The 24,823-nt window shown below is 45.2% G+C and overlaps 1 protein-coding gene across 2 annotated transcripts in view; it reads right to left on the reverse strand.

Moving 5' to 3' along the window:
• Positions 1-938: 938 nt before the first annotated feature.
• LZTR1 (leucine zipper like transcription regulator 1) overlaps positions 939-24,823 on the reverse strand; it is a 36,167-nt gene continuing 12,282 nt past the window's right edge. The window contains exons 10-20 of one of the 2 annotated variants that reach the window (XM_053963847.1): positions 16,329-16,439; positions 15,060-15,152; positions 14,073-14,168; positions 12,832-13,015; positions 10,841-11,010; positions 8,888-9,044; positions 6,812-6,938; positions 5,567-5,716; positions 5,256-5,361; positions 4,482-4,562; positions 939-1,744 (exon numbers count right to left, since the gene is read on the reverse strand). In XM_053963847.1, the coding sequence (XP_053819822.1) occupies positions 1,628-1,744; positions 4,482-4,562; positions 5,256-5,361; positions 5,567-5,716; positions 6,812-6,938; positions 8,888-9,044; positions 10,841-11,010; positions 12,832-13,015; positions 14,073-14,168; positions 15,060-15,152; positions 16,329-16,439 (1,392 nt within the window). In that variant the 3' untranslated portion in view covers positions 939-1,627. Of the gene's footprint in view, positions 1,745-1,789; positions 3,677-4,481; positions 4,563-5,255; positions 5,362-5,566; positions 5,717-6,811; positions 6,939-8,887; positions 9,045-10,840; positions 11,011-12,831; positions 13,016-14,072; positions 14,169-15,059; positions 15,153-16,328; positions 16,440-24,823 lie in introns of those variants that run through there. The other variant, XM_053963848.1, reaches the window with a different exon arrangement.

A 24,823-nucleotide genomic window follows, 5' to 3' on the forward strand; every position in this document is an offset into this window, starting at 1 on the left:
CCTGGGCAATGGGTGTCCTCTAGTGGATCAGCATTACTGGAAATAGACTGTAGTGTTGTTACAAGCTGCAGGGCAGAACCTTTCTCCAACTGCCAACCTGGTTTTCCAGGGAACACAGAGCAGCTGTCAGTACAATTATCATGACCTCTGGTAAGAGACTCCACTATCTATGAGGAGACTCATCTGGAAACAATCCCTCTGGTTTAAAAGGTGCCCGTGGCTCTCAGAAGCACCTGTCACATCTGGTCTGACTCACCTGAGCAGGCCAAGGGAGACAGACAGGGTGGTCCCTGGAGCACTTCCCTTGGATTGAATCCGTGATGCATTCTCCATTGCCCAGACTGAAGTCCTCGTGGCACGTGCAGGTGTGTCAGGCTGTGGGATGCTGACGAGGAGCTCACAACTGCTAATCCAGGAACACTTCACTGAATGAAAATCATGGCTGCACAGGTGGGAGTGTGAGGGCTGGGAGCTGCATGTCTCAACAGAGATCCTGCACCAGTCAGCTTCAGACAAGCAGAGAGCAGCCCCTGCAGCTGGAGCAGGACAAGGTTTTGATTCCCACCTTGTCACTCCCTCCCAGGGCAACCCCAAGGACTCTGGGCAGGGCTGGGACAGTTCCACCACCCGACACTCTACCAACACCACAGTTTTGGTGCTCTCCAACCAACACCATCCAGCTGTGAGGAGAGGTGGGAAGCATCCAGCACAGAGCTGGGGGCTGCAAGGGAAGGGAACAGCAGCTGCCTCTGCACGGGCTGGGAATGGCATTCTGCCTTCATTCACCTTCCTGCAAAGGCAAGGGCTCACAGAGACACTTCAGTATAAAATTAGTAACAAGATGTAACACACTTATTTTTAACAATGTGACCTTCATCAAGCGCAGGACGTTTTTTGCTTAATTTTCTTCCAGAATGAAATCCAAGTCAATCATAAAATGCCAGGAGAATATGTTAATTCTTTATTAATAAATAGATTTAGAAAGGCTTAGCAAGACAGGATTAATGGATTTGATGGTCAGAGGGGACTGCTATAATCTTCCAGTCTGACCTGCTGCAGAGCATAGGTCTGGATTCCTGCAGCCCACCAATCCAGGCAGCTGCACAGGGGCTTATCTGTTAATCCACACCATGGAGTCTCTGAAAAGTCACTACATTCTGGTCCAAGGGCCAGTTCCCTGTGAACACCACGCGCTCTTGTTCCCAGTTTCATTCTGACTTCCCCTTACAGCCCTCGGGCTGGGTCAGCTGAAGCTCTTTAAATAGTATTCTTTAAATATTGTGTTTCAAAGGATTAGTGACTCTTACTCATGACTGCTTGATTTTACAGTATGAAAGTAATAATGGGCTTGATTATGAACTTAGTAACTCCCCAAACCATGTGGAATTAATTCACCCCTGCAATGATTTCAAGTCTACATTTGGGTAACAAATGTAACGAAGTCCAACCGTTGCACAAAGGTACAAACCCAGCAAATCCAGAGAGAGCACCTCAGCTGTCCCTGTTCCTCCAGGGCTGCTGTAGTGTGCAGACGCTGAGCTACTCCATATGCAACAGTAAACCAGAGCCAGCCCTAAAGTGCCAGTGTTTTTCAGGAACAAATGAGAAGGTGGTTTTCCAAGGCATGTCATATGTCTGCGCTCAGCTCTGCACACTGCTTGTCTGAGATGTGGGTAGCTAAGGAATCTATGATGTCAAGGAGGAGGAGCTGACTGAGCGAGCGGAGATTTGGCAACTTGGAGACCTTCAAGGAAAACAAAACAGAAAAAACAGGAAGAAATTAAAACCCTCCCCAAATCACAGCTCATGTATTACCCTTTTACCCTTGGCACCCCATAGCAAGTCTGTCTGGGCACAGATGGTGCGAGATCCTAGCTGTGGGGCTGGGCTGCAGGGAACAGACCACGGGCTCCAGTCAGGGCTTAGAACCAAATTCAGACTGCTGGGAGTGGAGAGCAGCAGGAACCTGCCCCCAGAGCTGCCCCTCTGTTGGCACTGACAGCCCCACTGCTACAAGACACTGACTGAGCACTCTCTTAAGAGCCGTGCTGATCAGCCTGAGCTCAGATCTGTGGTTTTGCACTGAAAATGTGACTCAGGGCCTGATCCCTTTGCTGCTGTGCTCCTGAGAAAAAGCTCTTCTCAGTATCCATGCTGGTTCTGCTGGCATTCTTCCTGCAGTCAAAGCAGGTCACTGGAGCACTTGCCAACAAAAACCTCCACCACATCAGATAGACGAGAATCTACAACAAACTTTATGCTTTTGGACTGTTCAGAAGCTCAACTGTTAGCAAAAAGGAGCTCTACACATTCCTTCCTTCTCCTCAACCTCATGGTAAAGAGCCAGTAATCCCTCTGTCTAGAGGCACTAACACACACCCAGACTCCAGGCAGACTGTGCCCAAGCCCTCACTCACCCTCCTTACCTGAACTGACACTATCCCCTCGCTCTAGGGAGCTGCACTGGGATAAAGAATAAAGATGTCCTGAGCAACCTTTGAAGGCCAGGAGGGAAATGGCTGAGGAGGCTTTCAGGAAGAGCTCAGGATGTGCTTGTAGCAATATCCCCAGTCTAAGGATCTGCCAGGACTGGGAGAGAGACCCCTTTGCACTGGTGGGATCCTGCCCCCACCCAAGGCACACACTGCAGAACAGATGAAGGTGTCATTGCAAACATGTCACAACAGCAGGTTTATTAGGGCTTTTGCACAACACTGACACACAAGAGCCTGAAAACACATTGCCCAAAGCAGTGAACCTCTGGGAAACAGCTCTTCAGTAATGCTCCTGCTGTGGGGAAAACTCCTTAACAGTCCAAATCCAGAACAGCATTAAGTAACTGGAAAAACAGGAGATCCCACAGCCAGGGACCCAGCCTGCCTGAGCTCTGGTGACCCACCAGGCTTGTGCCCAAGAACAAATCCTCCTCAGAGCCCGTGGCTGGCCCAGAGCAGAGCAGAGAGTGTCTGTGCCCAGCCACACTGAGTCACCCAGCCCAGGCCAAGAATCACACACTGAGGCCTCTCAGGCCAAGGGAAAACATTGCATAATTGAGATTTCTCCGTGCACATCTGCTTGACAGTCTTCCAGCCACGTTTTGATGAACACTGTTCTACCAGTCAACAGTTTAAATATAAAACATTTCCCCACATCCTGGTGAGGAAGTACAGCTGAGGAACGCCCTCCAGCTCCCATCACTGCCTCCCAGTGTTGTAATGTCCATTTCCCCCTGCACGTTCTGGGGAGAATCACACCTCTTTGTCTTCCTGTGGCCTCCACTGGGAAGCGATACTGCGATATTTCAGCCCCCAGCGGCTGCAAGGCACTGACCCCAACCCCAGGGATGTACTGTACATGTCCTGTCCTGTCCAGTGGGACCAGTCCCCATCCCTGCTGAACTGGGCTGCTCCACAGGACTCATGGGGCCAGAAGAAAACAGACAGGATGAATGAAGGCAGGGGCTACAACCTCCTGCTGTGGACTCTCCTCTGGGAGTGATTTCTGGATGCTGGCTCCACTCTCAATGCTTTTCATGCAATTTCAGTTATTTCTGAATGTAAAATGCGTCTTGCTCCAGCAACTTTGGCATTTAACGAAGAGCCTGAACACCATCCTGTCTCCTCTCCAGACACTAATGGGACATAGCAGTGCTCTTCTTCCCCAGGAGGATTATGAGCTTAAATATACAAAGGAGAGAGAGAGCTACTTGAATATTAACTAGGGAATTATTATCAGTATGTGTGTAGCATCCAGAAATCCCAATTCCTATGATTTAGCTACCTATTTCAGCAATGCTAATAAGAAGAGCAATGAACGGATGACATGCTGGGGAACTCTCATGGAGGGATCACATCTCATAGGAACAATTAAATGACAATATCCTTATTCTCTCAAGTGAGGACAGGAGTATCAGCACATTGGGCTCTTGACCTTTCCTGCCATGAATGCATAATCCCATCAAATCAGAACCATACAATTTTTAAGATTGGAAAGGACCTCTAAGACCATAGAGTCCAACTGTTGAGTATGGAAATCACAGAGAGCCCAGCCAGGACATGGTAATTTGTTTTAGAGCACATGATAATAAAACATGTATGACAGAGAATACTTCAAGTGGAGTATGAGGAGCACACTGATAACTGCTAGTGAGGGAGAGATTTGTGCCCTCAATATACAACAAACTTACCCTGCTTTGCATGGCACAAAATTAACAGTTGGAAAAACAGGAAATGAAAGCAATTTTGGGTAACTTCTGCTTGGAAGGGCTTCACATTTCTAGACTAGCTTGTTCTAGTCTTTAATGTACTTTGGTGTGAGAAATGTGCCTAGCAGTCCCGTCAGCGAGTGTCAGTAACATGCAGCCAGCTCTCAGCTGTCTCACATGAGGAAGAATTAAACTGATTTTTATATGAACATGTCTTTAACCAAGGCAGTGACAGAGGACAGCAGCTCTCAAAAGCCACAGAAAAGATGCAACCAACCTTGGTGAACTGGTGAACGATGATGTGCAGGCAGTGCCTCTTCATGTCCAGGGCCTGGGTCTTGTCAGCTGCCTCTAAAATCTAGAGGAGGAGCAAAAAAATGATTTCTTTTCTGCACAGCTCAGATGCACAAACAGTCCTGACCCAGAGCAGGTAACTCCTCTTAGCTAGGGAACATCTCCACTTTGCCTTACAAACTGAATATTTTCTGAACTATTGAAAAATAAGCCTTGGATTTAAAATGCATGGAGTCTTCAAGAGCTAATCAGCAGGACTTGCTTCTGCTTGTGCTGCAGAGGTGCAGGCTGCCTACCTGGGAGCCAGCACTGGCTTTCTTACCACAAAATATCTTTTGTTAGCTCAAACTCCACTGCAAGATCCTGTCAGCATCACTGATAAAACAAGACTAAAGTCTGTCACCTGCACACCACCATTTGCCCTGGAACAAATGTCTGCCAAAAAGGGTTTACAGTTAAGTGCTGAGCACATGGTCATCTTGAACAGACCTTTAGAAACACAGTTCTGCAATGGGGGATGAGAGCTCAGGAGGAGCCAGGTGAGCAGTACCTTCCTACAGCACAGGAACAGAAGTGACACAGTATCAGGTAAGGAACAATGCTGCTGAAGGCTGGGCTCCCACACATGTCATCACATAGGGCCACTGCCACTGGAAGGGTCTGGGCAGTCTCAGTGAGCTGGCACTGGGGGTACCCACTTGACCAGACCCCTTGGCTTTCCTCTAAGTGACTACCTGAAGTGCTTGGGGACAATTACCTGGAGCACATTCTCCACTGTGACATTCATTTCCAGGTTCTGCTTACAGTAGGCCTGGAGCCTGTTGTTGGAGAAGCCGTAATAGTAAGGTGCTGCAAAGAGGTATCTGTTCATTCCATTGAGGAAAAAACCAGAAAGCGAAGGTGAGAGCGCTGAGGGCAAACAAATCCCTGTGAGGAGTGGGAGCAGAGCCTGCTGGTGCCCCCGACAGACCACCCCCCAGGCTGTGCCAGCAACCCAAAGCAAAAGGAAGGTGACCTGCTGGACATGCACTCAGACAGATCCTCCAATTCCTTGGAATCTAAGGATACAGGGAGTCCTCAGGAGGCATGTTCACTTCTCCATAATAGATGTATCTGAGCATGGACTCGAACGCTTGCTTGCTGGGAACCATTTCACCTATAGAAATGTTCACTTGCCCATCCTCTGGCATGAAGGAACGGAACATGGCTTCAAAGTAACTGGAAAGGGAAATAAAACTGATATAACACATTGTGCAGACAAATGGTTTAACCCAGTATTGTTCAGAGGCTGCTATTCAGAATTGCAGCTTCCAAAGCAACAAATTCAGGTGACAACCTGGGCAAAAACACTGCTCATTTATTTTTTCATGTATGTCTGCCAGTGAAAACTCCAAATATAATCCCCCCAATTACCATCAGAACTACCTGAAATTTGTCTGTTTCTTGAAAATTAGGACACATGGTGCTTTGATTTTTTCTCTAATTTGCATAAGACCCAGCAGAGAGCTTAAAGCATTATGAATTTCCTTGGTATCTACAGGCTGCCAATCATCAGGGCTGTTTTAAGAGCTGTGAAATGCTTCTGGTAAAATACCACAGTAACTAATACTGAATATTGTTAGGGCTTTTTCTGGGAAAAAATTGTGACCATATTTGAAATAGAGATTTTATGTGAACACTTAATGCTTGGTGGAACATAAGGTGCAGGTCCACAGAACACACAAGTGCAGGACAAATCCACTTCACCCACGCCCTGAGGAGGGAGAACAGTCCCACCATTAGCAGGGTGGGCTCCTTTCTCTGCATAAAGCATGAGAATACTCTAGTCTCTGTCATGCACCATTTTTGTTATGTTTATTCATAACCAGTCTTAAATACCAGAAAGTGAGGAAGAAATTCAAGTTCCACATGATAAAATACGAATTGTTCACTGTCAGAAGGCTCCTTCTGACCTCAGTGGACATCTGTTACTTTCCACTTCACTGAAACCACCTTATGTTTTCCACCCTTTTTCCCTTCCCATGATTTTACAGATGCTTTGTCTTGCAGTGCAGCTTCTCACACACCCTCTGCAGAATCCCTGCAGTTCTAATTTCTTCCTATCTTTCCCTGCTGGGTATCAAATGGAAAAAAAAAATGTAATCACTGCTGCTTAAAGGCTTATTACACTCATTGAGCAAAGCTCTGTCTTAACACTTCAGGCAGATTTAAGTTCCTCCCTGTCTTCTAAACCAAGCCAGCTGAGCACAGACTGCCCAGCCCTGCACTGTCCTTCATACACACTCTTGGCAGAGTGTTAGGAGCAGGGCTCACCTGGAGCGAGCTGCCAGGATGGCTTTGTGGGCTGGCCGTGGGTGCCCATCTAGGAGCAGGATGATATCACAGAATTCAGTCCCAGCTCCTTCCAGGTAAGCCTTCATGTCCTGAATTAAAGATGTTCCTGAAATTAAACATAATGAAATAAAGACATGATAGTTCCAGGTGATCAGGTACTATCAAACTAATACATGGCCAAGCTGGAGCTCCAGCCCCTCTTTCCTTTGGGACTCTCACTGTGAATTTGAGTCAAATCCTTCCTCATAATCTTGGAGCAAAATGAGCTTCATCCTTCCCCACTACAGCTGATTCCCTACTGCCCCTCCCAGAACCAAACCTGTCAGCTCTGCTTTCTGCCACTGACAGCAAACTCCAGCTGTGGCCAACTGACATGTGCTCTCTACAGATATGAAAGCTGTTTTTTCCCCTCCCTTTGCACTGTTTCCAAGTAATTTTGTGTCCCAGATTGAAAGGCAAGATGTATTCTATTTGCCATCTGTATGGCAGTTGTCTTCTGTTAAGCGGGCAGTTTCCTTAACTTCCACAACCAATCCTCTCTCAGGGGAGACATCTGCTGATAATGGGCTACTGAATGTCACTGCGTGACTCATAAGAACTGGAACATCCCATTGGGAGATGCTCCGTCCAGAAGGAGGAGCCAAGCATTCCTACCGGGATATAATCTTGAGTTTCTGGAACACCAGCACGGCTTTTCCTGCATTGGATTTTCCTAGAGGAACAGCTGCCTCTTCCACTGCCTCTTCAGAGGAAGACTACACCTTTTTCTATAGGATCACTGCCCCAACAGAACCACACCTGACACTCCAAGAAGACTGCAGTCATAATTCCCAGTTGGACTGCAGCCAACACCCTGACTAACAGGGTGTCAGGTCGTATTCTGACTCTGTCAGTGTTGTTTTGGTTTACTGCATTGTTTATTTAATATTTTTATTTTCTTCCCTAATAAAGAACTGTTATTCCTGCTCCCATATTTTTGCCTGAGAGCCCCTTAATTTCAAATTTATAACAATTTGGAGGGAAGGGGTCTACATTTTTCCCTTTCAGGGGAGGCTCCTGCCTTCCTTAGCAGACACCTGTCTTTCCAAACCAAGACATTTTGCATCTTAATGAAAAATCTTTCCCAAATCAGCAACAAAGGTTTTTTTTAATCCAATATTGTAATCAACCTTTGTAAATACACAACTAAGAAATAGAGCACATCCAAGTCTGCTCCAAACTCACTCATATTTTCAAAGTTCATCTTTCAGTTTTTAATGTTTGGGTCTCTCACACCATTCTAGCTCTAGATACAGAACTGGCTGTGCCACCTTCCAGCCAGTGCACCTCACCTCCCTGGGACAAATGCCAGCCAAAGCCTTTCTACTTGACTTTCCAGGACTAGCTTCCTTCTCTTTCTCTTCAGTTCCCAATTATTTTTGTGCAGCATTCCACACCAACACTGCCAATGCCTCTGAACTTTGTGGCCTTAGAAAATTTCATTATTACATTCCTTGTGTTGCGTGTCAGGATGTTAAAATGTTGAGGAAGACGAGTCCCAGATCAGCCTCTGACGAATTTCACAATAAAACTGTAAATCACATCTTTCTCTTCTCCTCCCTATCTCCTGTTCCTTTCACACAGGCACCCAGAGCAGTGCCTCATTCACAAGATCCTCTTCCTTCCTCCTGCTCCTCCTTGGTGAACACCTTCAAGCAGACTGTTTCCCTGCTCAGCTCTGTCACCCTTCAGCCACTTATAGTGACTGTCCACTGCCTTTTTTTGGATAATTCTTTATACCCTTCTGCTCCTTCTCTCATGTCTCTGAATAGGATCAGGATGGTTTATTGCAAGAACACAATCCCATGTACTTTGATAGGACACTGTTCTGATTGAACCTCACTGTGAAAAGAACTGTTGTGCTTCGTCTCAGTCCAGGAGAGAGCATGAGCAGTTATCCCAACTGGGAACTGGTGGGCTGCAGAGGGCTGATTCCCACACATCTCCCCAGGCTAAACAAACCATTAGCAAAGCCAATCCAGCAGATGGAATGACTCCATAAGGCAGGAAGGTTACCGATGTCGAGCGGCTGGTCAGAGTGTGTTCGGACAGGAGGCTGCTGCTTTCTCCGCACAATCTCCACAATGAGGGATGAAGAAAGATGCTCAAACTCCTTCATCATTATGACTTGATTAAAATGGGATTCCTTCACCACAAAGTTCAGGCAATGTTCCTTAAAAATGTACCAATATTAATTACGAAATGTATGGTTTATTGTTTGAAGTCATCTTACAGCATCCCATAAATATTCCATGTTACATATGCTATCAACCATCCTTTCCTTTGAACCTCCACATGGATCCTGCAGCTGGAACTATCCAACAGTGATATCCTTATCCATTCTAAATGACCATTTAGGCTCCTCCTTGAACAGGAAATTCAGGACAATTCTAAGCATCTAGAAAAATTTGACTAGAAATATTAACAAGGAAGAGATTAACTGCCCATTGAGCTGCTCCAAAGCTTTCTAAAACAGGAATCTCAGGAGATACTGAAAATTTAACGGAGATAATGAAGATTGATGCTACCTCATAATAACTTTTAACATAATTAGAAAACAAAAGTTAATTTAAAGGGTCAAGAGATCTTAACTCTTGACACTCTCCATCAAGGGTCCAAAGAGCTTACAGGATTCCTTGTCTGGGTTTTGCCCGAATCTTTTCCATAAACGCAGCAAACAGTTCAAGAGCTCTGGAAGGCTCTTGTGTAATAAACTTACAAAAATCAGTGTGGTGAAATGGTAACAAATGAACCAGACCTAATGCTAAAGAGTTAGAGACAAAAAAAGGGCATTTTATTTCCCAGTATGAACTAAGGCTTCCCCTCATTCCACTTTTATAAGCCATAAATCAGCTCACCAAAAGGTGGGTACAAGTTCACCCAAAGAATCATTACTACTGTCTGTTTCTGCCAGTGTATTCCACCTGGGATCCAAAGGTATCTGTCAGGAGTCACCCGTGAAACATTTTAAATCATGACTGGGATGGCAGAAAGAACAGCTTTCTACAGAGGACCCACCCATGAGGACTGATGAGTACCTGAGCAGACAGGATGCCAGCTCAGGGTGATCCTGCCTGACTGGAGCCATGTGCAAGAGCCCCTGTCACTCCAGAGGTAGCCAGAGCAGGTGGGGACACCAGATCCACCAATGCTTGAGCTCCTGGGCAGATGATGGCACCATGATGCCATGCACCAAAGGCTGTGCTGGCATTTACACACTTGCTGCTGGCCCTGCTGCTTCCTCCTGGAGGTATTTCCTCTCCCAAATCCAGAGCACACAGTGCCTGAGGAAGTGCTGGTGCATACTGGTTTCTCCAGCCTCACTGTGCTTGCAGCCACCAGCAATATGGTCACTGGTGTGCACAGGCTGAACATCATGAGCAGGTATTGCACGGTCCTGCTCTGGCTCTGGGACTGGGGACAGGAGTTGCTTCCCTGCAGGTTCAGCAGAACTGGCTCTGGGCACTGCTCTGGGATCAGCACAGCCAGCACCTCTTGGGCTGCAGCCAGAGGTCAACTCTACCCTGACTGTCACACCCAAAAGCCTCTCACCCACCACAGAGACAGTGAATCACTGGCACATTTTGTTTTTCAGTGCAAAGGCCTGACAACAGTTTCGTTTTTCCATCTAGAAAATGAAAGAACCTATCTGCAGTGTCAGTATATATAACACAGCAAGACCAGGAAATGCACTGCTTCCATCTTGCTGCAGCAAGAGGGAACTGATGAAGAGCCAAAGTCACTCTGCCCTTGACATTCTACAAAGCAGATATGCAAAAATATTGAGCATGTATTGAAAAAGCCTACATAATATCACAAGCTACTGTAGGACAACCCATGCTAAATATACTAAAGCAACTGTAATTAAAGGAATGATGAATGTGCAAAAGCAGATACCTTTGTCCAAATGTTAATTACATCATTAAAAAAAAAATCTTATTAGTTACTTTGTATGCAGAATGTGATTACCTTTAGCTGATCCAGCTGAAGCTTGTTAGCATTCTCACACACAATGAGCACATTCTGCAGATCTACAGATGCTTCGATATACTGAAGGCAGAGCTGTTCCAGCCGAGAGAGCTTGAAGTTTAAGGCCAGCTTGTACACATCCATAATGAGTAACACATCCTGCACATGACCTGAAATTGCAAGAGGGGAAACTGCTGGAGAGCTCAGAGAACAAAGAGAGGAACCCTTCTGAAAGTATTTTTTATATCAGCTGGAGAAATCAGAATAGTAGAACAGGCAGTGGCTGCAGTATTTTTATAGAGAAAATAATTCTATTCCTGGTTAGATAAAATCTTAATCAATACTAGAAGAGGAGGTTCAGAATTGAAGCATACAAAAGACAAAGATTTTGTGACAATCTGGATCACAGGTTTTTGAAACCCTCCAAAGAAAGTGAAGTGATTCTCTAAAATCCCTGATAAGGCCCAGAGCTTGCAGCCCAATTTCTCACAGTGCCCAGCTGCCAACAGCCCTGCCAGAGTCCTTGGGTTTTACGCAGTATTAACAATCAGCTCCCTGATTCTGACAGACTCTGATGAAGGTACTCTGTGCTTTCACTCTGTGCTTCAGCCTGCACAGACCCACAGCTGGTCTGCAAGGGCCAAAGTGAGAGGGCAGAGGAGACCCTTGTAGGCCACTGCAATGGCACTACTGGGACACCAACTCAAGGAATAATCCCCCATGGCCTTTGCTTTCCTCACAGAAGATCTCTGCCCATCTGCTCTAACTACTTTTTAATAGAGAAAAGCCCTCTCACATGTCATGTGCCTTCCCTGTGTCTAATTGGAAAATCCTATTTGATGAGCATGCCCAATTCCATTAGCTCAGCCTCTGGATGGCTCCCCAGGGTGCTGCTCTCTGAGCTGAGAGGAGCAACTAGGAATACAAATGAGCAGGGTAGGGCCCATGGAGGATCCCAGCAGAAGGGGGAGCACCAGGGAGAACCCTCATGGGTTGGGGAACAGGGGCAGGCTGCCTGGGAAGCCTGTAACAATGGGAAGAGCTCAGGGGTCCAAGCCTTCCCTTGGCCTCAAGCTGTCCCAAGGTTAGGGTACCAAGGATCACTGAATGGCTGGGAGCAGGATCTGGCAATGTCAGCAGAATCCAGGGAGCACATCCCTCACCCCAGTCAGTGGGATCTTTCTCAGACAGGGAAAGCCTTGGCATAAATGGATACGTGTCACTTTTTTCCTGAGAATTATCTTTGCAGAAAGCGAAGCTCTTGGAGTGAAGCTGAAGCAAAGTTCAGTGCTAGGACAGCTGTACCTCACTGTGCTTCACATGCCATGGCTGCAGCTTCCCCAGCCCCAGCAGCTGGAGCTCCTCGCTGTATTCAGCTGTATCCAGCCTCCCTCCCTCCCACTGCCCCACAGCCCTCACCACTCACACAGCCAGGAGCTGGAGTCCCTGTGTGGAAGCTGCAAGAACTCTGGCTGTTACTTCCCCACCCACAAGAGTTTTTAACTCGGAGAACTCCAATAAATGCACCAAACGGATTTTTCCTTCCTTGAGGTATTCCTTCAGATTGGATTTTTAACACGTGATAAATATTAGCTTACACACCTTTCTGTGTGGGCTCAGTTTAAAATGGATCAGAACAATATCAGAAAAAGGAAATAAGCCAAGCCAGGATAAGATACACGATCCTTCCAAGCAGGATGCTGTGATGTTCAAAATACTACAATAATTTTGTTTGTTTGGGACTTTTTACACCTTTTGGAATGACCAAGAACTCATTCTTCCTTGATATTTGAAAATAAATAGGGAATTAGGGGAAAAAAAAGCATAGTTAGTACGCTCTGATAAAAATCTGCTTTTTGGTTAATCTCAGGTTAGTAATTAAGTGCTCAGAACAGGACTGATCACCTGCAAATGCTGGATCCTGCTGCTTCTGAACACGTTTGCCCCCCTCCCCTCCCTAGTGCCAGTGTTACTTCACCCTGCTGCCCTACCTTTGCGGGGATACTTTATCTTATCTGTGTACAGGAACTGCATGAGCACCTCAAAGGGCTGGGCCTCGGCCTCTCGGATGGGCACTTCCAGCAGTGGCTGCAGTCGGCACAGCTTGACATTCCCACCAATCCCATCCTTCTGGCATGTGGTGTGTCCCTCCTCTTCAATGTCTTGCTTTGATTTCTAATGAAACAGAAAAACCACCCAAACATGGCACAAGCCTGTGCCAGTTCACACAAGTTACCACCAAACCAGAGGATCCTTCTCCTTACTCCACATTCTTCAAGACCCAGGATCTCTTTAGCTTCATGATTTTCTTGAAGATAACAAGGAATTCATGTCTTAGACTTACTGTTCCATATCCTGGGATACACATGGATGAGAACACAACTAAGCTCCTGGATGCAGGTCAGAAGCAGGACATCAGAGCAAGGAATGAACAAACTGCGCTGAACTCACATTTCTGCCTACAGCAGGGACAGCCTCACTCTGTGAAGGAGGGACAAGTGGGAGTAGATTCCACAAACCCTGCCTTGCAAAGGCAGAGCACAAAGTGCTGCACAGAAGTATTTTAAAGCACTCTGTTACTTCAAATTTCACTTTGACAGCATTTTTCCACAGCCTTTCCAGTGGCAAAACAATTAACTGGGGGGCAGTGAGACATCCACATCTTATTGCAGATTGTGTGTTACTACCTCCCCAAAGGTCATTAAATGTTTGCTGCTGAAAAGCTAGAAGTAGTCAAAATTAATAGACAGTGATTAGAGGCACCAGACTTTCACATCTGGAAAAAGTAAAAAAAATACAAAGGTTAAGGGAACAGAGGCAGCTGAAACCCTTAGCATTGTCTTTCTTCCCTCTAATCTGTCTGATCTTGTGAGCCATCCCCATGACACAGCTCTTACCTCCCCCACAGGGAAGGGTACCCAAACCTCTCTGGGGCATTCCACAAGATTAGACCTCAGACAGCTACGAGAGCTTCCAAGAACCACACTGTCAAATCCAGATAACTGGATTAACTCTGGCTCCTCCATGTTACACTCCTGATACACATCCAGTAGTCTTACTTAATACTAATGATCTTTTTTATTTTACTTGCTCAAGAGCACCTTAGCATCAGACACTGCTCCTGTCCTCCAGCTGTCTCAACAGATATTACTTTTCTCCTGACAACTTTATTCCCAAACCTGGGTACAATAAGCCTTACCTTGCTACAAGGCTACTTTTCCAAAATACTCACCTGTTTCACCCTCTCCCTGGCCTGCATGATTTTCTTTTTCAGCCACTTGCAGCGAGCGGTGACGATCGCAGTGTGCCCTCGGACTCGCTCCTCCTTCTGCCAAAGGCAAAGGTAGAAGTGACATTCAACTTTTATCCCCAAATCACATGGTCATGGCAGATGGCAGAAGTCACAGAAACCTGGGCTGAACCCCAGGTTACAATACATTTCAAGTTAAAGGCAACATTACATCTGCTCTGCACACACAGATGAAATTCAACACCAATTTCCCCAAAGGCTAATGGCAAACACCATTTGGGAAAGAGCCTGTGTCACATTCGCTGAGTGGAAGCTGCTGTGTCACATATAGTGCTTTTTATTCTTGCATCTGATTTTCTGTTTAATTTTCCCTTTTCAAAATAACAGTATGGTTTTTGCTATTGTTTGCCATAATTTATTTCACCTAATTTATTGTTGAGGATCTGTTCTCTGAGCTTTGCAAAGCTTTTTCTGACTTTTTCTTTTGGCAAAAGGAATGCAGGTAAGTTCAAATTTCTCATGTTTATCTTCAGAAAACCTGTTCTCTGTTAAATTTTTAAACTGTTTGCATTACTAGAGAACCATTCCGCTGTACTGCTTTTTCTCATTCTCTTTTATTTCAGTAATTAAAAATGGCTCTTGAAATGATAATGGGTTTGAAAAACATTGACCTGCCTTCCTAGAAGACAACTGGGACCTGGGAGTCATTGGTAAATTTTCATATTGCAACTCTATATAACATGCTTTGATAAATTCAGGTTAAGTCTTCTCAGCTTAAAAGTTTCTTCTCCATTGCAGCTTTAAAAAATTATCTGGATCAGTGAAACTTACTAAACCAGGCAGACAGTTCACCAGTGATTCATTCCCAGGGTTTTTGGCACAACCACTGCACAATTTGCTTTTTCCCAGCAAACACACCACACACACAGTAACACCCCCATTGGCACCTCTCCAATAAATTCTACTCACCTCTCCCAAAACAAACTCCAAGTCACTGAACTGTCTGTTTTCCCACAGCCTTCCATAGTCTTCATGGAGAGTGCATTTAGGGTAACAAGAAAACTAAAAAAATAAAACCCCACAGAAGACAGAATTAATTTCAGTGGCTATATAAACTTCAAATCTCACATCACTCTGAAGCAGAGGAGCCTGAGGTCAGATCTCCTCAGGGTCTGCAGCTTCCTCCTGAGGGGCAGTGGATGGACAGCTCTGATCTCTGCTCTCTGACCAGGGACCAAGGGAATGGCTGGGGCTGTGTCAGGGGAGGGTTAGGCTGGACATCAGGGAAAGGTTCTTCCCCCAGAGGGTGCTGGGCACTGCCCAGGCTCCCCAGGGAATGGGCACAGCCCAGAGGCTGCCAGAGCTCCAGGAGTGTTTGGACAGCGCTGGCAGGGGTGCACAGGGTGGGATTGTTGGGGTGTCTGTGCAGGGGCAGGGGTTGACTGGATGGTCCTTGTGGGTTCCTTCCAGCTCAGGATATTCCTGATCCTATGATTCTATAACCAAAAGTGTCAAGGTTACATCTACTATCACTGGATTTTGTTATTAACTCAGCCTCAGTGCAGCACATGAAGTAGAATGTCACAAGCAAACCAAACACATGCAAGGGCTTCCCCCCATGGTGAGGTTAAGGACAGATAACACAGTGTAACACGGAAGAACTGTGCTTCATCACAACTTCTAGATATGAGGACTCGGAGGCTGGGAGTCTCACCTGCTCTCAGGACTTGTCTGAGGGTGCCATGCAATAAAAATAGACTTGACTGTACGTGGGATTTAATCCAGTGTGAGTATCCTGAATTAAAAAGTTTCAAATCCCACAGCTCTGTCAGATGGGAGTGGGAGAGCTGCATGGAGATAAAACTGCAATACAAAACACTCTGCCCCAGAGCCCTGAACAGGACAGCACATGAAGAGGAACAGCTGATTTTAATGAAATAATATAGCAAATCTCATCTGCTACACTTTCCAATGATTTGTCAAAGTTGTCCTGATCTCTGTAGGACTTCAGAAGGCACTAGAGGGCTTGACCTTACCAAAATGTCTGTCCAAACAACATTTCTCAAAAGACTTTAACGACACACATTGACCTTTGAAAGCTGAATCTGAAATACAGAAGCTGCCTGTAAGAAGGTCATGGACTAAACACCATGGAGCTCACGGTGAGCTAAAACAGACACACCACAGGCAGGAGTCATGGAATTGGTGTGGAAGTGAGTATGTTTATCAGCAAATTACCTGGAACCTGTACATCTCTCCACTTCTGATGTTATTGTCCACTGTACCACCAAAGATGTACATAGCATCTGAGATAACCGCTGCCGCATGGAAGAGTCTCCCACTGGGTAACTGGGGAAAGAAAATAGGGAATAAACAGAGAGAAAAGGACAAAAAAGGCAAGGTAATAAATAAAAGCCTGTTCTTCTGCCAAGAAAAAGGATCTGCTATGAACAGATCAACAGTGAAAAGGGAAAATCACAGAATATCTGAATTGGAAGGAACACACAGGGATCGTTGAGTCCAAAGTTAAGTGACTGGGGATCGAACCCTCAAACCTTGGCATTACGAGGATGGAGCTCTGACCAAACCAACACAGCCCGGGGTCACTCACACACACACTCACACTCACAAACACACTCACATAGACACTCACACACACTCACAAACACACTCACATAGACACTCACAGACACTCATGCACTTGCACAGACACTCACACACACACTTGTGCACACACACACTCACACTTTCACACAAACACACACTCACTCACACACACACTCAGACACATTCACACAGAAGCACACTCACACATTCAGACACACACACACACACACTGACACAAACACTCACACACACTCAAACACACTTACACACTTGCATCCTGTGACTGACATTTGCTGCACCTCAGGACTCTTTCCTAGCATGTCTAGAACATATTGTCCAGTCACATTCACTGCACCTTCTAATCACAGTGGTACCTACACAGGTCTACATATCAAGGCAGTTACAAAATGTATCATTTACAAAATTAAAGCCAATGTCATTTTCCACATAAACTCCACACATACTTCTAGAAATAAGCAGATCCTGCAAAAGTGATCACTGTGCTTATTCCAAATGCTGTCAGCTTATTCCATATGCTGTCAGGAACTTGAAAGGTGAATGATCATCTACCTCAGCAGGACTGAGCCCCGGGCCTGTGAGCGCCCACCTCCCCCACAGCCTGAAGGGCTGAACCATCTGGCGAAGGCCCCAGAAAGGTCCAGTGCTGAATAGGAGCCCAAGGCTGGAGCTGTTGGCAGAGCTGGCACCTCAGAGCCACAGCTCTGGTCTCCATCCTGCCAGCTCCTCAGAAAGAAAAGCCCCCCACACGGCAGCTATTTATAGGGCTGAGGGATCACACCATCCCTGCAACACACCCCACCTCGGAGCTGCAGCATCGGGTGATTTTTGAAGAGTTACTACAAGCCAAAGCCACCATGACCCTCCTGCAGAGGACAGACTACAGCATTTTTACTCATTTCTTCTGAGGCTAAATGATGTGTGAACACATCAGCATATCTCACTGAGAGCTCACAGAAAGCCTTCAAGTGGTGAGAGAAACTTCTTTTTTTTCCTCTAGTTTCATCAGACTTTTCATCTTCCAGGCAGTAAATCTCATTAAATCTTTGCCTACAAAATAAAAAGCCCTCTGGTATAAGAAATCTTGGCTTCTTGTACATATTTATAGACACCACTCAAGTAAAGTCAAACATGAAACAAGATTATGTTTATCTGGAGAGGCAGATTTTCCAGGAAAGCATGCTGACTGGCAGTTCTCATTCCCACCAACTCACCCCTCTCACCACAGTATCACACAACAACCTCATTTAGCCTGTTACTCACCACACTTTCCATGACTTGTTCTTCTCCTCAAACTACGGCTTTTAAGGAGACAATCTCCCAGTCAGTAACTAGGACATGGGTATTTTTCTTAGATGTACAAACCACAGACTTGCTCACCTGAAAAGGCACATTTGCCTGTGCCAGTTTAACAAACCCTCTGGATAAACAAGATGCCTTCTGTATCCAGCATGTTTCATGGATACTTTATCAAGGAAACTTCAGAGTTAGCTCTAATAAATACTGTGATGGGTTATGGAATAACACTGATCTGTTAGTACATTCCTGCTTGGACCCAGTTCCATACCTCTCTGAAAGAGGATGAGATTACTGTCAAATATAATCTATTTCTATGGCCTCTGCTTGTTCTTAGCAGTAATCTCATTAACTAAATTAGATGTACTGATTGAAATAATCAACCATAATATAATGGGTTAAAAATACATCTGTCACCTTCATCAACTGGAGCTCCAACCTCATCCCAAAGTAAGAAGTTTGCTTGCCAAGACCCATTCCCACACAGCTAGGCAGGCTGGTGTTAGCTGTACTGTAACATCTTTCTCACAACTAATTGCAACCAAAACCAAACAAAAAGAACTGTTCTAGCAGAGCTCAAATGCAGCGCACCTGCTTTAGACTTATTCAGGTAATTTTCCACTTTTTTAAAATAAATAATATTTTAGTTTTGCTTGTAATTAAAACAATTCTAAAAATTCTCTAGTATTTAGTTTTTAAAAATTGCCATTGAATTTAACAACCAATTTTTTTTTCAATCAGAAAGCCTTACAGCTTTGAAACAACTGGTGTCGGAAAGCAAACATGAACCACCTGAATATTTAACCAAGTAAGATGTACTTGCCAGTCACATCATATTCAACTCCAACAATCTCTATGGAATGCTGTAATGATGGTTTTTCTTTTGTAATGGTTGGTACTAGCCAAGGAACCAGAGCTCTGCAGTTACTAATAACTTAAGTAATCAAACAACTTTACTTTCTAAATACACAGACTACATTTTTAAAGAGAGAAATGTAAAACATGGAATGACAGCCTGGAACAGAAAAGGCCATGTCCAGTTCTCAAAACATTGTGCAGCTGAGAGTCTCAGGGTGTTTGTTTTACTGAATCAGAACAGCAGAATTCAGGGCAGCACAAAGCCCCACATGGTGATGACAATGCTGCAAGTGGTGACATTTTGGTGCCACCCGCATGGGAAACAATGCTCGGCCCTCCCAGGACCAAGGAATTGGCCACAGGAGCTTTGTTCCAGTGCAAGGAAGGGAAGCTGGGTTCTCAAGAAAATATTCAGGAGGAAAGAAAGGTTAATAGAGCTCAGGAGCACAAACAGCTGTTGACACATTCTGGCCCCCACGTTCCTCACCCACCAATACCAGATACCCAGAACCTGCCCTATCTTAAATTTTTCACTGGGAGATCTCCCAGGCTGCCAAATCCAGCTGCTGAATACACTCACCCCAGGTAGAGTTTAAAAGAAACAGCTACAAAATACCATCGACTTTGCTAGCCAGGATGGTCAGAAAGGATGAGAGGAAATGGTTCAAATTGCAGCAGGGGAGGTTTAGATTGGATATTAAGAAATATTTTCTCATTAAAGGGGTCGTAAGCATTGGCACAGGCTGCTCAGGGCAGTGATAGAGTTACCATCCCTGAAGTGTTCAAAAGGTGCATGGCATTTGGGGATATGGATTAGAGGTGAATGTGGCAGTGCTGGAAGGATGACTGGACTTGATGATCTTGAAGGTCTTTTCCAGCCCTAATGGCTCTGTAATTCTATGACTCTAATTTCATCTGTTGGCACAACTCCAGATGGTCCTGTGTGAATCCGAAGGGATTTGTCTTTCTCATTCCTGTTACATACAGGAATGCTAAAAAGACAAAGAGGCACTGTGAATCTGAATGTATTTGTCAGCTCTAGATCCCGTACTCACCTCTCCATCAATGTGATCTCCTTACTTTATTAACAGTGCCTGACAGAAGAAATTCTGGAGTCAATCCTAACACCTCCAGTGATAGGGGCTGGCACCCCTCTCTGAGCTACATCACCCTGTTTCATTTGTTTGAGTGGTTTCTCTATTTAAGGTTAATGAGATTTGCATCTGAGGATCTTTACAAGATTCCCCCTGGAATCTTTGCTTTCAAAAGCAGAGCTCATTGGTCACCTTTGCTTCCCTTTCAGTACAACCTTCCACACTGCTGGCATGACTCAAGCCATCATTTTCAAAATAAAAGTATTTCACAAGTCTTTTTTTTCTCTCATTTCTTGTGCTCAGACTCATACTGTAGCCTGTCCAGACAGCACAAATGGAATTTGTTCTGTGCTGCTCATCAGGCTTCCAATTTGACTCCCAAAGCTGTGCATTAAAGTTGCCTCTCCCTGTACCAGAGGACCCAGCAATCATTCAAATAGGTGCGATTACAGCCCTGAGCATCACCTATGGGCCTGAGCACATACACTTTAAAATAAACTCAGTAATACCTGTGCAAACCCCTTCATAAACTCATTGATTTAAATTTTGATCTCCCCAGGAATATATTCAGCTTAGCTTGAAGTCCTTAATAAATTAAGTTGAAGCAATGTAAAGTAAAATTAAATAGTGAAAGAAGTAAAATGAATCATTTCCACTCAGGGGTCAATAGTAGCCTGCTCTGTGCAATTTAGGACTTGCACATGCAGAGCCAATGCTTAAATGGTTCTTGGATTACAGCTTAAGTTAAATAGCTCATGATAAATTGCAAGGGGGAATAAAAAGGAGCGGAGAAGAAAAGGCATATATGAAAGTGGAATTTCTCTCTCTCTCCTATAATGAGTTTAATTTCCATTTTTAAAGTCCTTTTCACTTTCAAATGTTTCTTTATTTACCTCTGAGTCTGCTGTAGGTCCTTGTTTAACTGTTGCTATGCTGAAATCTAAACCAAATACATCCCAAGATTTTTTTAAACCCCATTCTCTCGAGGGCACAGTGTGAGCTTCCTCTGGGGCAGATACCCTCTCAAGCCACTGCTGGGTAGGACACCTGGTTACAAGGTTTAAAAAAAAATATGTGTAAAAGTATAGATGGGAAGCATGAGAGACTGGACACTGAGCAGCAGTCCCCTGCAGCTGAAGCTCCAGAAGATTGTCCCTGTGTATCCAGAACATTCAGGGTCAGTCCAGAGAAAGGTCTGTGGTCTTGTATGGAGCCCATCACTGTGATTGAACCATTAACATGTGGTGGTTTTCTCCAGGTTTGTGCAATGACAGAGACACACAGCAATGAAATCTTTTCACTAGCTGCTTTTTGTCTGTCCTCTTCCTCAGAGTGGCTCTTCACAAATCACAGAATCTGAGACTGGTTCAGGTTGGGAGGGACCTTAAAGCTTACCTTGTTCCACCCTCTGCCATGGACAGAGACACTTTCCACTAGCCCAGGCTGCTCCAAGCCCTGTCCAGCATGGCCATGAACGCTTCCAGGGATGAGGATGAGAAGCTGAGGAATTTACTCACTGCAAGCAGGCAAAATGCAGATCACAAGCTAAGATGGTGAAGAGGGAATATCCACCAGCTATTCCCAAGTCTGAGACGGCCTTCTCACATTTTGTCTTAATGAAAAAACAGGGCAGATGGATCACCCCAAAGTGACAACCTGTGTTTTATGTCAAAGCTGACTGACACACTGGAAGATGATGAAGTAAAGCCCTTTCTCAGCTGGCAGGTCAGCAGCACACATAGAGCCATGGCTTGCCCAGCTCTTCTGGATGGCTGGCAGAACTGGATCAGGGACAAAAATTCAACCTCCTTGTAGTGACATTCACTCTCTTGGCTGTGAAGAATGCATTAACTATGCTATTATTGCAGCCTGTGACTACTCGTGCTGTTGCAGTGCTTATCTTCCCTCTTTGACTCCTTTCTCAGAACATTTTAATATGTTTCAGTGCTTTTGGCGATAGAAATTTCAACATTATGAGCAATACTAGGACATTGCTAAAATAAAATCCTCTGCAGTTGTTTCAAGGTTCTCCTTTCTTACTCTCAGCTCCTCAGAAGCTTTCCTGCATTTACAGAATAGATTTTTAATGGTGTAAATGTTAATTTTCCTCACACTCAGCTATGAATGAGCAGGTATTATGGAAGGAAATTTTTGCACTGAACTCAAAAGCCAGTAATGATGTGCTCAGATTTCTTTCACAACCCAGGAACATCAATGAGCCTCTCTATCCTTCAGTATCATTAAAAGCTCAAAGCTAAAATGAAATTAGACCTAAAGCCATCAACAAACCAACCTGGTGAACCAACATAAACTAAGAGGTAAAAAAAGTATCTATTTTTCTCTGAAACTGGAAGAAAACAATAAACTACAAAAGGTCCAAATGAGTTGTCACTTCTGGGAGGTTGGGAGCTGTTGATACCTGAGGTGTTTTCACGCTGTTACACCAGGCAACAGCATCAAACTCAAACAGATGGACAGACAGAGCTTTGGATAGTCTTTAGGTTCAAGGAGGTTTAAGGATTTAGAATGTTTTCCCATGCTGGGTGCAGACAATCTCTGCTTTCAGACAAAATTGGAACAGACACATGTTAGAGTGAACTTCAAGACATGCAGCTCTACAAATGAAGAGAAGCAGGCAAATGCTGGAAGATTTTACTGAGCCTTTCCATAGGCTGTTGTTCCTTTATTGGGCCTTTCCTTAGGCTGTCATTCCTTTCAGATTATGGCAATGGAGTCATCCAGTTTATCACTGCAGGTATCCAAGAGTAATCAAATAACCCAAAATGTACCTATTAATTTTAAAAATCTGGCCTGGTATGAACTTTGGGAATACAGTTAACCATGAGCCAGGCAACTGCACTGCTGTCCCAAGAAAGTTATAGAGAAAATCTTCCTGGAAGCGACTTCTACCACATGAAAGAGGTGACTGGCACCAGTCAGCAAGGATTTACCAAGGGCAAATTTTTCCTGACTAACCTGATCATCCCCTTCAAAATGCTTCATGGGTTATAGGAAGGCACTGCATTCTCAGCAAGTCTATGTTTGATAGCAAATTGTCTGGAGCAGCTGAAATGCTGATATTCCAAAGGACTTAGCCAGGCTGGAAAATGGGCTGATGGGCGCCTCAGGAAGTTCTGCCAAATCCTGTCCCCAGGGCAGCCATTCCTTGCAATGATACAGGCTGGGGACTGGCTGTCCAGAACACAGCTCTGCAGAACACAGATGTGGTGGACAGGGAGTTGCAGAGGGTTCAGCAGCATCCTCTGGCAACATGGCCAGCAGCCCCTCAGCTGCTCCAGTGGGCTCAGGGATGGGACTTGTCCTCCTCACTATTTTTAAATCCCCAGCTGAAGCACTCTGGGATCCCCAGTACAGAAAGGCATTGACCTACGGAAGTCCAGTGGAGGGACACAAACATCAAGGCTGTGATCAAGGGCTGGAGCACAGGATGCATGAGAGGAGAGAAGGTAAAGGAGGCACCTTCCTGCAGGGAAGTCAGAGCTGCTCTTCAGAGAGCTGCCCGGTGGGAAAAGAAGAGCCAGTAAAGTCAGCACAGAAAGTTCTTTCTTAATGTGAGAGGAAAATGTCTTTGATCGTGATAGTGGACAAACACTAGATGGAAGCCAGGAGAAGCTGCTGGATGTCTAACCCTGGAGATACACTGGAATGCAATGGAATGGAATGGACAATGCCCTGAGCAGCCTGCCTCAACCAGACCTGCTCTTAAGCATGTGCTTGGATTCAAAACCTTGGAAGTCCTTCCAATGAACCTGCTTTTGTGATTCTAAGACTGCCTCCTGTTCTTTAATATATTTGCAGGGCTGGGAGCTCAGCTGTGCTCTTGTTACAACGGAAATTTTACATCCAAGATGGAAATTTAGCTTTTACTTTTTCCCTCTGATGGTACAGACAAGAAAACAGGGAATAAAAGCTCTATCACAGACACACAGAATGAACCTCTTCAAAGGCCATTTCAATTCCTTTGCCCCACACAGGGTCAACAATACTTCTTTTGCTCCTGAGAGAAAAACCCAGCCTGTTCTTAGAGATTTCTACTGGTAGACTTCTCAAGACATCTCATGAAACCTTCAACACCACACTAATGTCAGAAAGCCAAAATATTTTGTCTGCAGTTTATTTATGGAGATTGCCATAACTACACTGTCAACATAAATGTATCTATTGCAGCTTAACAACGATGAAAGGCAGAGGATCACCTCTGTAAGCACCACTTCCTCTACGGAGCCATTAATACAGGAAGGAACTGTCATGGATTGAAGCAGAAGATAGAAAGTTGAAGACCATGATGTAGAAACCTACAACATAGGATAAAGCACAGGATCACAGGATGATTTGGGTGGGAAGGGACCTTAAAGCTCATCTTGTTCCAATCCCTGCATGGCAGGGACACCATTCACTAGACCAGGTTGCTCCAAGCCCCATCCAACCTGGCCTTGGACACTTCCAAGGATCCAGGAGCAGCCACAGCTGCTCTGGGCAACCTGTGCAGTGTTTTACCACCTCACAGCCAAGAATTCCTTCCCAATATCCCATCTAACCCTGCCCTCTGGCAATGGGAAGCCATTCCCTCCTTTGTCCAAAGGCCTTTGTTTAAAGTCCTTCTCCAGCTCTCTTGGAGCCCCTTTAGGCACTGGAAGGGGCTCTGAGGTCTTCCCCAGAGCCTTCCCTTCTCCACATGAACACCCCCAGCTCTCCCAGTCTGGCTCCAGAGCAGAGGGGCTCCAGCCCTTGGAGCAGCTCCGTGGCCTCCTCTGGGCTCACTCCAGCAGCTCCACATCCTTGCTGTGCTGGAACCCCAGGGCTGGAGGCAGCTCTGCAGGTGGGGTCTCACCTGAGCAC

This window comes from Vidua chalybeata, chromosome 24 (assembly GCF_026979565.1).
Source record: "Vidua chalybeata isolate OUT-0048 chromosome 24, bVidCha1 merged haplotype, whole genome shotgun sequence".
Lineage (NCBI taxonomy): Eukaryota > Metazoa > Chordata > Aves > Passeriformes > Viduidae > Vidua > Vidua chalybeata.